This window comes from Hippoglossus stenolepis, chromosome 2 (genome assembly GCF_022539355.2).
Source record: "Hippoglossus stenolepis isolate QCI-W04-F060 chromosome 2, HSTE1.2, whole genome shotgun sequence".
NCBI classification, from domain to species: domain Eukaryota; kingdom Metazoa; phylum Chordata; class Actinopteri; order Pleuronectiformes; family Pleuronectidae; genus Hippoglossus; species Hippoglossus stenolepis.
In genome coordinates, this window is record NC_061484.1 from 10,431,063 (window position 1) to 10,443,213 (window position 12,151).

The following is a 12,151-nucleotide window of genomic DNA, read 5'->3' on the forward strand; positions in this document are numbered from 1 at the left end:
AAGATTTCACATTTCCACATGACAATGAAACCTGTTGTCTTGTGTTTAAAATGGGACAGTGAGATCTAGAAGAGAGGTGGGAAATGGATCCCAGCAATGAAACCCTGTTTCAATAGGGTAATGAAAGAAGAGGCAAGAAGTGATGAAATGAACAAAGCTTCCTGATCCAGTCCTCTACAGCAGACACCTGTTATCTTATCAGATTCATATTAAATCAAGTTCCAATCGGTGGATGTTAATCTGTTGTTCTACAGATCAGATATTATTAATGCACGTTAAGACAAACAATGACAGTTACATCTTTATAACGAAGTATATTTTGTTGTGCACTGGTGAAATGGATTAATTAACATGACTAATGACAGACTTGCCAAACACATTTTCAAATGGAATTGATACAGATGAGTAATTTTAGTGACCAGTGTCAATTGAGTACATTTTAAATACATTTCTATATTTTCTCTTTTTATTCTTGGCAGGTCAGTGGTAAAATACATTGAACTGGCACGTTCTGAAAAATTCCTTTGGCTTGTATTGATCCTTGTCACAGCTGCAGCTGCTGTGGCTCAGAAGGTAGAGCGGGTCGTCCACTAACCACAAAGGCTAGTGGTTTGATCCCAGTCTCCCCCATTCCTGGTACCCAAGTGTCCACCTCGGCTGTCCCTGTGTGTGATAGAGAAAGGGATTTACACAAACGAACCACAAACTATATGATAAAAAACTTTGAGTCATCATCAAGACTAGAAAAGCTCTATTTTACCGTGATGAATTAAAGTAGAAGATGTGACGGCCTTGCAGGATGCAGCAAACTAAACCTGCATTATCCTCTGAACTGAATCCAGGATGTGCTGGTGTAGGATATAGTTCATGAGGACACACATATGGTCTTTGTTTGAGTCACACGAGTTACAATAAGTTCATCATTTCACTTTCATAGGTTGAGTGGGATGTGTGGACAGGTTTGTAAAAGAGGAAGAGGCATGAAAAGCACCTGACTGAACACAACAGCAGCAGAGAGTGTGACAGTGTGAGCTGTAGGTAAACTGGGAGTGATGGGAGCGGCCGGGATCTCATGGAGAACAACTATGACTGTCATCATCACAGCATCACAAATCCCAGGTAAGATGATTCCTCGATGCATTAGGACTTTTTAAGCTGCTGTGACCAAAAGAAACCTTCACACCTAACAGAGTTTATCATTGTGACAGCTCTGATCAGTGTCAGAACCACAGCCGTGACCGGTGTGGAGGGTCAGACGTTCAACTTCACATGTGAATACCCACAGAGCTGGCAGGGCAACGCCAAGTATCTCTGCCGTGAGGACGACAATGACAATCACCTGATACGCACAGATAGACACAACCAGTGGGAAACAAAGGGACGCTTCTCCCTGTACGACAACACCACTGCAGCCTTCTTCCTGGTCCAAGTGGACAGACTGGTCCCAGAGGACGGTGGGACATACTGGTGTGGGGTGGACGTCAGCTTACAACCGGATCATATCAGTATCATACACCTGAACGTCTCTCGAGGTAAAGTCATGTGTAGATAGATAGATAGATAGATAGATAGATAGATAGATAGATAGATAGATAGATAGATAGATAGATAGATAGATTGATAGATAGATAGATAGATAGATAGATAGATAGATAGATAGATAGATAGATAGATAGATAGATAGATAGGTGGATGTCTTGATCTGTCAACCTGCAGGGTATAAATGTAAGGCTATTCATACTGTAAATTAGAACTAAGTCAGGGTCATGTTCCTCTTTTTTGAACTTTCTATTCCTGTGAAAATGTGAGTATATGAAGCTTGTTTGTTTCAGGTTATCACAACAGCACAAGTTGCAAGTTTCTGTGAATTAACTCATATTTTTCACGGCCTTTTCATGCAGCAGCAAAGTCTCCAAACAATCTGACTCATCACAGTGAGTAAGATCTGAGCAGCACATCTCCATGTGTGTCTCTAATGTATTTGTGTGTGTATAAATACAAATCATAAATAAATAAAAAACATCCATAATTTATTTTGACTTTGCACTTCTTAGTAAATGAAGTATCCACAATACAAACAGACGTCAAAGTGGACAGTGAGTGATTTATATGTGTGTGTGTGTGTGTGTGTGTGTGTGTGTGTGTGTGTGTGTGTGTGTGTGTGTGTGTGTGTGTGTGTGTGTGTGTGCCATTTGCATTTATATTATTCAGATCTAATGTGTAAATCTTCTTGGAGGTAATTGTACATGTCGTTCTTTCCTGCAGAGCTCAACATGTCACTGTTCCTGACTGCAGCGATGTGTGTGGCAGCCATACTGTTTGTGTGTCTGTTCACACTGTGTCTCCTGTGCGCTGTTAAACACCAGAGATCAGGCCCACGCCAGAACAGAGAGGTCAGTCTGTGACGGAAACGTCTGCAGCCATGTTAGCAGTGAGATCCAGACTGAACTACCTCTCAGGGACGGCTCTTCTCCTTCAGTCTCTGATGTTTCTCCCAGTTTTGCACCAGTTGTATGACATCATCAACACGCTGAACTCCTCAGATAATTCCTCAGTCTATTCCCACATGGGCTCAATCAGACATCACACAGACTTAGAGATGAGGAGCTGTTCATTTGGTGCAGTCCAGTGGATTCGGTCATTTGTGTTCATATCTGTCTACACAGTGCATGTGAAAGTATTTTTAGTGGTTTTTGTTTCTGTTCCCTTCACAGACATCAGCGGACTATGAGACAATGACGCCTGGTGAGGGAACTGAACCTGAACCCCGCTGCACCTGTTCACCTTCGGACTGTGCTGCTCCCTCAGCTCCACCGCCGCCACCTCCTGACCTCTGCCCCCACTTCACGTCAAAGCACCGGGAATCCGCTGTCACTCTCGGCGAATATGCTGAAGTGGATGTACGAGGCCACGTCTGCCAGTACCAACATCTGGATCTCAGCCAGTTGGAGGATCATGTTTATCACAGGCTCTGTGGTCCTAAAGATGGACCCATGCAGATGAACTGTTGATACCACTCAGTTTATTTCCAACTTGGGTCTTGTTTCTAAAACTTTAGACAGCACCTTAAATCGTCAGATATAACTTTCTACGTTCTGAGATACCTTGGTGCTGATAGAGTATTAATAATAATATGATTTGTGGCCAAAACACACATGTTTTATACGTTTTGAATGAACCTATACTGTTCATAAACTATAATAAATTCCTAAATCAATAATCCAGGAGTTGTAATGTTGTGTTTTGTTATTCCTAAATGAAAAAGTGTCATTGTGAATGACACAGAGAAGGGAAAATGAGATATGAGATACATTGTACCCAAATAAACCAAATTATAATACATGAAGGTGTTATTCACTGTCCTATAACATTCCCAGTTGGGAGGGATGCTGCGTTGCTTCTCACATGTTCTAAGTGGTTTCAGAGTGAGGTTAAAACAGAGGAAGCTACTGAAACACAGGAAGTGCAAGAGGAAAGAGGAAACACAGAGTTGTCATTAATTTGGGGACAGTTACAAAGACATGAAACCAGCGTTGAGATCAGAAAAGGAAAAGGGACAAAGACGTATGAGCAGCATGGACAAGGTTTTCCTCATTCTGATTCTTGTGGGAGGTAAGTTCCCTGAGATTGACTCATTTGAGTTTGTGTTCTGTGTCTTTGTTTCAGCGAACACACTCACAACCTTTCATTGTCACATTCCTAATTCTTAAAGCAACACTTTCTGTTGCCTTGCTGTTGAGTTTCAGCCTCAACTGTGAACTCTGTTGGCTTTTAAAGGGTTTTGACGAAGCTGGGAGGAGATTTGGAGATTTGTAGTTGCTGTTGAGAGCTGTTTAGATAACTCAGTGGGTGCACCTTGAAATCAGCTTTTCCTAACCACAAAAACAATGTCAGGGTTAAAAAGTATAAAATATATAACATCAAATTCAGGTTATTTTTTCAGACTTTTGCTTTTTTGTGAAATGCTGCATATACGTTTCTATAAGGGCTTCTAGAAATACTCAAATGAAAGAATGAACTGCCAACAACTTCCACATAGGGAACGTTAATGGGGACCACTGCTTTACAGGAGTGAATCTATTGACATGAGGGTTTATAGAAAATAGTTGTTGAAGGCTGAATGGAGATGTGACTTTTGTTGCTGTCTCTGTGTCTTGTGCAGGATTCTGGAAGACTGAAGCTATATCTGTAGAAGGAGAGCTGGGGGGAGACGTCACAATTCAATGCTCTCACGCTTATGCATCTGACAACATCAAATATTTCTGCAAGGACCCTTGTGAGGATGAAGACGTCCTAATAAGAAGCAGCCAAATCAGTAGAGGCAGATACAGTATCAAAGATGAAGGAAGCACGTTCAACGTGACCATCTCTCGTCTGACAGAGGGCGACGCAGGAAAATACTGGTGTGGAATAGAGAGAGCTGTTAAGGACACGTACAAAGAAGTCGTCCTCACGGTCGTAAAGGGTGAGTTGAGTCCCCGCTGTACAGGAACTGTTTTTATGACGTCGTCATTCGTCTTCACTTTATCACTTTAACCTTTATTCCATTTCCTTTTCACCAAAACGTGATCGACATTTCACAAAAGCGTCTGTTTCAAACTGATCTTCTCTTTTTCGCAACAGGAAAGAAGTGAGAGGCTGTAACAGAAACGAGACAAGGAACAAAATAAACATCACTCTGTCTGTTTCTCTTTCTTTCTTCAGGAAAAACACAGGACCCTGAAGAGGACTTTTCACAATCAACTATAGGTGAAGCACTTACTACAAATGCAACACTTCCTGCATTTACTACAAATGCAGCACATCCTGCATTTACTACAAATGCAGCACATCCTAATAAGTCAGAGTCTGGAGGTGTGTAGATATACTTGTGTGTGAGAGACAGAGTCCTGAGTGATGTATCTTCACTGAGATATGATGTTGTCTCTTTTCTCCAGGGAAGCTGGTGTACATCGGAGCAGGCCTCGGGGGGGTTGTGCTGGCTCTGGCGGTGGTGCTGCTGATATTCTTCAAACATCGAAACAAAGAAATCAGCACAACCTCTGGTGAAAAAACAAACTCATTGAACAGTGTTTATATCATATGATGGCAGTTTCACATTACGCCCAGAATCACCACAACGACCAAATGATACACAACAGCAGTGATCTGGGAACACCCAGGCCTGAACACTATTACAAGCACCTGCCGGCCACCTCATGACGCTCTGTGTCAGAGAGCCATAGCAACCACGTAGAAGCACCCTGGCAACCATCACAAAAACCACTCGGGGATGTGTAATGCTGCTGCATTCACACTAAACGCAAAAAGGAAGTTTTCATGTGATGAGACAAAGTCAATGCAAAGAAGCGAAATACACAAAGACTTTTGCATTTGAACTTCAGCAAAAAATGAATGTGATGCCATGTCGTGAAAGCCAATCAGCGTTGAGAATGAAACTCACCAGACTCAGGTCCTGGCACAGACCCAAGCTAGTAGGTCATAGGTAAACATATTTTAAGGCTACATCCAACCATTTATTTTATTTTCTGCTCATTAAGAAGAAATACAAGTCTCATACAGCATTTTCATTTTCAGATCAATACTTTGACCCTTATTGGAGTGAACACAAAGTCAAATAAAAGCCTTCATCCTCATTTACCTAGGGTTGGGGCGGCATGGTGGAGCTGTTTGAATTCCAGCTTGACTTGGGTCTTCATAGTTTGCATGTTCTCCCTTCGTCTGCATGGGTACAACCCTCTTGAAAATGCTGTTATTTCTGGGCAAAATAAATACAATTGACAGAATATTGGTAAAGGGCATAATGCATAAGAAAAGATGACATTAAATAGATGGCAATGTATTCTTCTTTATTTTGGTTATTTGCTGCTTTTATTGTAGAATTATGCCAGTATAAATATTAACTATTTTTCAGTAAGTCAAAGGGAGTAATACAGTTTTTACTTCGCAGGCATTTAAAACTTTGTCAATGTATCATCCCTCTCCACACAGGAAAGCACCAGAACACGGAGTATGCATCGCCGTCCAGTCAGAGTGGAAACGGCCACAGCAGCAGGGACCAATCAGATGACTTGTTCTACTCCACTGTGAACTTCAACACGCACGCCGACTGCAGAGGTGTCACACATCGCCCTGCAGAGGTCACATACTCCACCATCACACACATCCCAACGGATGAATCAGACTTGTATTGTAACCTCTAAACTCAGTTCTGAATATGTTCACAGTCATGTGCAGTAACAATACGTGCTGTAAATACCCACCGCTTGCAGAGATATATATTGTGACAAGGAGACAAAAATATTTAGAAATGTTTTTTAATTTAACCACAATAAAATAAAAGATAATAGAGATTTTCTTGTGTGTGCAATTTTGTATTTTTCAAAGAATTGGTGAAGAAATGAAACACCAACAATAAACACACACACACACGCACGCACACAAACACACACACACACAAACACACAAACCAGAAAACCATACTTCCTGTTTTGTTTTTCTGCCTTACATTCAAACTTGACATTTGTTTGACACAGCCTACTGAGTTAGCGTTTGTTAAATTGTTACCAGTGCATGGTTACATTTTTGAACACTGGAATTTAATTGGTCGAGAGCCACCTCTTTTTTTCTGTTTTCCTCCTCTAACCTTCTGTTTGTGTCACACCCTTACTCAACACAAATAGACTTACATCCTCATTTCTAAAGGCAGATGTTTTGAATTATTAAGCACAGAAGAGTGAAGAGAGAGTAAAACAGGAAGATCAGAGAAGAGTATTTTGGCTTTCGAGAAATTGAACTCAATATCTGACAAAGTTAAGATTCAAATTATAGTACATTTGGAAAAACCTGGACCATGTCAAAGAGAATATCACCTCAGTTTTTCATTTGCTTAATGACAGGTAATATTCTCTATATACTGTTTGTATTTGTGTCTGTTGCGTGTGAGATGTATTTTGGCTGAAACCTGTCGTGATAAAATACCTTTTTTTCGACAGCCGTTGTGAGTAAACTGTCTGTGACAGGAAGTAAAGGAGAAGAAGACAACATGGCATGTAAGTACAATAAAGACGTGATGAAAGATAAAATGACTACTTGAGTACATATCTGAGGAAATATGTTGAAATATTTCCAATAATACTTCTACTCATCTGAGGAAACAGCTGTACCATTTCCTGCCTTTATCTAACAGCTACAGTGACTTTGCAATCAACAGTTTTGCATAAAAACTTGTATTCATCTGAATTGTGATACATAGTACCAGTACATGCCAATATTAGTACCAGTACCATGATACTTATTAATACATAATGATATTTAATAATGTTTATTGAAATGCCCTGAAATCCTTTCGTATACTTCGATATAGATTCCTACTGTGAGTGATGAGGTTCTACGTGAACACATTTTGTCCATTTTATTAGTTTCACATTTGGGTTTATGTGTGTTTGTGTGTGTGTGTCTCAGTTTGAACTGGGCGGGGCTTTGTTCGAGAAGCGTAACATCATGTCCTTCCGTGCATTAATCGGGGCCTCACAAGATATGAATAAGTCCGTAATTTGTGGATTTTGTGATCAAACACACACATACAGACACACATAGGTTACCATCTGAATTGCTTTTCTTTGATTACCAAAGACACTACAGGTCTCCATGAACCTTCCCAAATCACTGAGGCCCCAGGTTTTAGGGTGAACATTGTTTTTTATGTCTTCAATGAGCATGTACTCTTTCATACATTTCAACAACTACTAAGAGTAATAGTATAATGAAATTAAAACATGAAAAATATACTTCAAATATACTATAAAAATACTTTATGTAACTTATTCTTAACCTAATCCTGACCTAATTTAAACCTAAACTTAACTTAATCCTAACCTTAAACAATGTCTTTACCTTCATTCCACTAACACAATAATTCTTTTACCGGCCACCATAATTCTGTATAACGAGTGCTTTTCATTCTCGATACATCGACTTTGAATGCATGACTTTACAGGAATGGAGGATATGAAATAAAATAATCATCCGAAAGAAAGACATGTTGTGTGTGGCATCAAATAGAAGTGTGTGTGTGAATATGCTTTAGTTATATTCAAACGTTCTGGTTTTGTAATGTAAAGACAATGAGATTCATGTATGAGGGTATGTGAAAAGTTCAGCCTTCTGTTCCCACCCAGTCACGCTACATTTCTCTGGCAGGTGTCAACGCACCAGTGTGGCACACGGCACTTGGAGACTCTGTTAGAATCAACTGCACGTACCTTCGAACTGAAGAAAGCACCGTCAAACACTTCTACCGAGAAAATCCAGACTCTGAAGGGACAGATTTGATTTCAACGCACACTTCGCCTATGACTAGGAAAGACAGGTTTTCTTTGACGGACAATAAAGAGCAGGGCTTCTACACTGTGATGATATCCATGCCGAGGCAGGAGGATACTGGAAGATACCGTTGTGCTAAGAGAACAGTTAATGACAACTTCACAACATGTTTAACTCAGATCCATCTCCATATCGTAAGTAAGTATTGATCTGATTTTAATCATCCTGTTTCCAAACTCACCAACACAACACAATCTTTTCCACACAAAACTCCACTTCTTCAGAAAAACATGACTTAGTGTATAGAGAAGTGAATGTATTTATTTTGATTTTTTTTCAGACAAGAATATAACACCAACAGCGACTCATACCGGTAAAGCTGCAAAAATTAAATGTCCCTACCCAGACTCCCATGAGAACAATACAAAATACCTGTGCAAGGGGGAGGATCCTCTCAACTGTGTGGAGTTAATACAGACAACAGAAGGTGAAATAAACAGGGTTAAAGGCAGGTTTTCTATACGGGACCACCAAAGATTGAAGTACTTCAATGTGAACATTGAAAATCTGAGCACAGCCGACTCTGGAACGTACTGGTGTGGCTCAGACAGAAAATGGCACAATGCTGCTTACACCAAAATCAACCTTTCCATAGGTGAGTACTCTGCGGAACATGAAACACTGTAACACACATTATTTTTGTACCTATACGCAAAAGATTGAGTAAAATAATTTGATTGAAATATATTTGTGCTGGAGCTACTTTCACTCTTTCACTCTTTCAGTTTTCTGTCAGATAAAAACTGAACATGCTCACATAGACCTATATTACAAACTCTAACAGAGTAAAGAGCGTCGGCTCGGTGTCGACCAGATGCAACATTTAAGTTGTAATGAAAATATTTCAGTCCCGATTTAGTCGAGGATACCTGTGGTTACCATGGTAACACCAGCTGCATTTTAATACTACAACAGATGTATATGTGGCACAGAATGGGTTATTGTGTGTGGGTGTGTATTTGTACTTATATTTTTGTTGGGACCATTCTGGGAAAGTGAGGACATTGTGTGTGTGTGTGTGTATGTGTGTGCGTGTGTGCGTGTGTGTGTGTGTCGCCCTTCACACTTCTAATCTTGGGGCTTCTTTTCTCTCCGGCCACAGACGAAAGACGCATCAAAACCAAAAAATCAGGACTTCAGCAGACAACAGCAGCACCATCTTCTACAACAACCCTCCATGATGACACTTCAGACTCTGGTGACCTCATCACTTTGATTCCTGCTAAGAAAAAAACAAGAAACCATCATATACACTCACTTCTACTAAACAAACACTCTCTGACATGTCCTGTGCTGCCTGCATGTGTCCTTAACCTGTGTCTCCTGTTGTGTCGTGGTTGCAGGCAGGATTGGCATTACGGTAGCGTTTCTGGCGTTGTTGGTGACAGCTGGGATTGTGCTGACAGTGTTCATACATAAACTCTGCAGGACACAAGGTGAGGAATGCACAGTAGCATGAACACTAACATTTAAAACCCCATAAATACACACAAACGTTTCATTTGCTCATTTGTTTGTTTTGTCTTGAATTCTCCTGTTGGCAGCCTATCAAAGTAAAGTTAATTATGGGTAATTTTGGAGTCACGTTAATATTTGAAATTAATAAAGAAAAGCCTAACTTGCACATTTTTTCTTTGCACATCCTGCAGGGGGGTCAACAATGCAGAGCACAAACGCTGGACAAAACTCAGAGGTGCATATGTACCTACGTTTATTTCACTTTTGCACAGTATATGTAAAACCTGCATCCGTCACATCTGTCGCTCTCCTCCTCCTCCCAAGGAAAATCACAATGATCGAGTGTATGAGGAGATAAAGGAGCGGAACCAGGGGGCAAGCTCTGGAGATACAACTCTGTCCGTTTGTGCCCTCGTCAACCGTCCTGCAGAGCAGCTCCACTATGCCAGTGTCAGTTTCCAGCAGGAAGCTGTCACAATCTCCACAGACAGAAATCCACATCCTGACACTGATCAAAATGTTTCCTCGGACTGTGAATACTCATCCGTCAGAATGACTCAGGGTGGCACCCATCTTCCTCCTCTCTACTCTACTGTCAAAAACCCTGAGGAACTTTAATAAAGTCAGTGTTTTAATGTTTAAGATATTGGCATTGGTAAATGCAGTTGAGGATTTACATATTTTGTGTGGAGAAACATTCTGCAGCTTTAATTTGAATACATCTTTGGTTACATTTTTGAGTGATGGACAATGCTATTTGGCACAGTTTTGTATATGTGGTGTGCATATAATATTTACAAGAATTCCACTGTCTGTCACTCTCAGCAAAAATGTGCTTGTTGTATATTAATACTCAGCTTTACTTAAGGAGGCACAAAGATGTTGTACAGGATACTACACATACTATAACTTAGGTAATCATTCCAGTTAGAACATATATGCAGCATTTTATCCACAGGGTCACAGGAATTACCACAGCAAAGAAGAAAGTTACTGGTTGTGGTTGTATCGACTCAGAGTCAGCGGATTAATGCATGCACAGATCATAATGAAGGTTCATAGACATACAGTATATTGCATTTTCGATTTAACTCATGTGACTTATAGGATGAAAGGCTATTAATAATTGATCTGCATCTATCCTGTGTGAAAGAATTCTAATATTATCTGGGTATTTTAATGATTTATCATTTAGACATAGATCTTGATTTGCCCCCATTACTGATTTATTGGTATCTAGTGTAAAGAATAATTGAATGTTGTTAATAGACTTTAAATTGTCCATATTCAAATTTTTGGAGATACTGAAAAATAACTATATCTGAATATATCGTAGGATCAGTTTGTGAAAATTCCTAAGCAGTATTTATGAATGAAATTTGCATTTGAGATGAGCTTCTTAGTGAAGAAATGTGATTTCATTCCTTTTAAAGTTTTAAAGTTTGCATGTTGAGGTTTGTGACCTCAGTATTCTCAGCTGATCGTGGCACGTTCAGTTTATATACAGGGTATATTTTATCAAGTCAGTTATTTCATGTTCATCTTCTTTTGCTCTGCAGCGCCATCGTGTGGCTGATTCAGTGACCGGTGCAGCGGTTGGCTATATAGTGACTATTTTTCACACTTATTTCTCATTTTCTCTGTGTGTTTATTCTTGTTGTTGTAATAGTTTAAAACAGTAATTGTACACCGTGAAAATTAAATAATCTGTTTTATTGTTGAGAGCTGTTGGTGTAAAATCAGAAATAAAAAAAAGAAACAAAACACAGTTGGTCTAGAAAGTAACTGAACTTTATTTCTATATAGAATATTTTACAATGAGTTGCAAATATAATAAAATACCATGAAATATAACCAGAAGTCCGTGGAACAGTCAAACATACAAAACACAGGAAGTATAATCTGCAACTGAAGCTCACTGTTAAAGTTTCAGGTATAAAGCATGAGGAGGAAGCAGGTTTAAATGTGTTTAACCTATTTTCCCTGCATTGTCAACTTTATTTACTTTTGTATACAAAAAAACAAACAATACATAATTAAAAAAGTACAAACATGCATTATGTAAAAACATTATATATAACATGAATATAAAGGAAAGAAAATGAAATAAAGAGGGAAGAAATAGTTTCTTATTGTTCATTGAACATTTTATGATGAATATGGACATTTTATTACTTTTTGGGAGATCTTTGTCTGACATATAGTAAAAGTTATTGGCTAACTTTGTGCATGTGAACTCCACCAAACAGAATCATTGAGTTTATAATGAGGTCAATGTTATAATCCTCCTACTTTCTCAAAGTGCAAA

General features: G+C 39.4%; 3 protein-coding genes across 9 annotated transcripts; all 3 read left to right on the plus strand.

The window, feature by feature from the left end:
• The first annotated feature begins 943 nt into the window (after nucleotides 1-943).
• Nucleotides 944-3,220, plus strand: LOC118124792. 6 transcript variants are annotated; one of them, XM_035182937.2, is made up of 6 exons: nucleotides 944-1,119; nucleotides 1,209-1,532; nucleotides 1,902-1,934; nucleotides 2,055-2,096; nucleotides 2,266-2,393; nucleotides 2,715-3,220. In XM_035182937.2, the coding sequence occupies exons 1-6, from the start codon at nucleotides 1,053-1,055 to the stop codon at nucleotides 3,009-3,011; spliced, it is 891 nt and encodes a 296-aa protein (XP_035038828.2). In that variant the 5' UTR covers nucleotides 944-1,052; the 3' UTR covers nucleotides 3,012-3,220. The 6 variants fall into 6 exon arrangements, with proteins under 6 accessions (XP_035038828.2, XP_035038835.2, XP_035038854.2 ...); XM_035182944.2 differs by having other exon boundaries at nucleotides 1,905-1,934; XM_035182963.2 differs by lacking the exon at nucleotides 2,055-2,096.
• A 226-nt stretch (nucleotides 3,221-3,446) lies between these two features.
• Nucleotides 3,447-6,353, plus strand: LOC118124820 (CMRF35-like molecule 6). 2 transcript variants are annotated; one of them, XM_035182994.2, is made up of 5 exons: nucleotides 3,447-3,612; nucleotides 4,163-4,465; nucleotides 4,705-4,854; nucleotides 4,938-5,045; nucleotides 5,992-6,353. In XM_035182994.2, the coding sequence occupies exons 1-5, from the start codon at nucleotides 3,522-3,524 to the stop codon at nucleotides 6,201-6,203; spliced, it is 864 nt and encodes a 287-aa protein (XP_035038885.2). In that variant the 5' UTR covers nucleotides 3,447-3,521; the 3' UTR covers nucleotides 6,204-6,353. The 2 variants fall into 2 exon arrangements, with proteins under 2 accessions (XP_035038885.2, XP_035038892.2); XM_035183001.2 differs by having other exon boundaries at nucleotides 3,450-3,612; nucleotides 4,705-4,749.
• A 237-nt stretch (nucleotides 6,354-6,590) lies between these two features.
• LOC118115903 (CMRF35-like molecule 8) lies at nucleotides 6,591-11,607 on the plus strand. The gene is made up of 8 exons (XM_035167120.2): nucleotides 6,591-6,899; nucleotides 6,996-7,052; nucleotides 8,203-8,523; nucleotides 8,666-8,980; nucleotides 9,488-9,583; nucleotides 9,729-9,821; nucleotides 10,035-10,078; nucleotides 10,168-11,607. Exons 1-8 carry the CDS (start codon nucleotides 6,854-6,856, stop codon nucleotides 10,459-10,461), a joined length of 1,266 nt encoding a protein of 421 aa, XP_035023011.1. The 5' UTR covers nucleotides 6,591-6,853; the 3' UTR covers nucleotides 10,462-11,607.
• The last annotated feature ends 544 nt before the right edge of the window (nucleotides 11,608-12,151 follow it).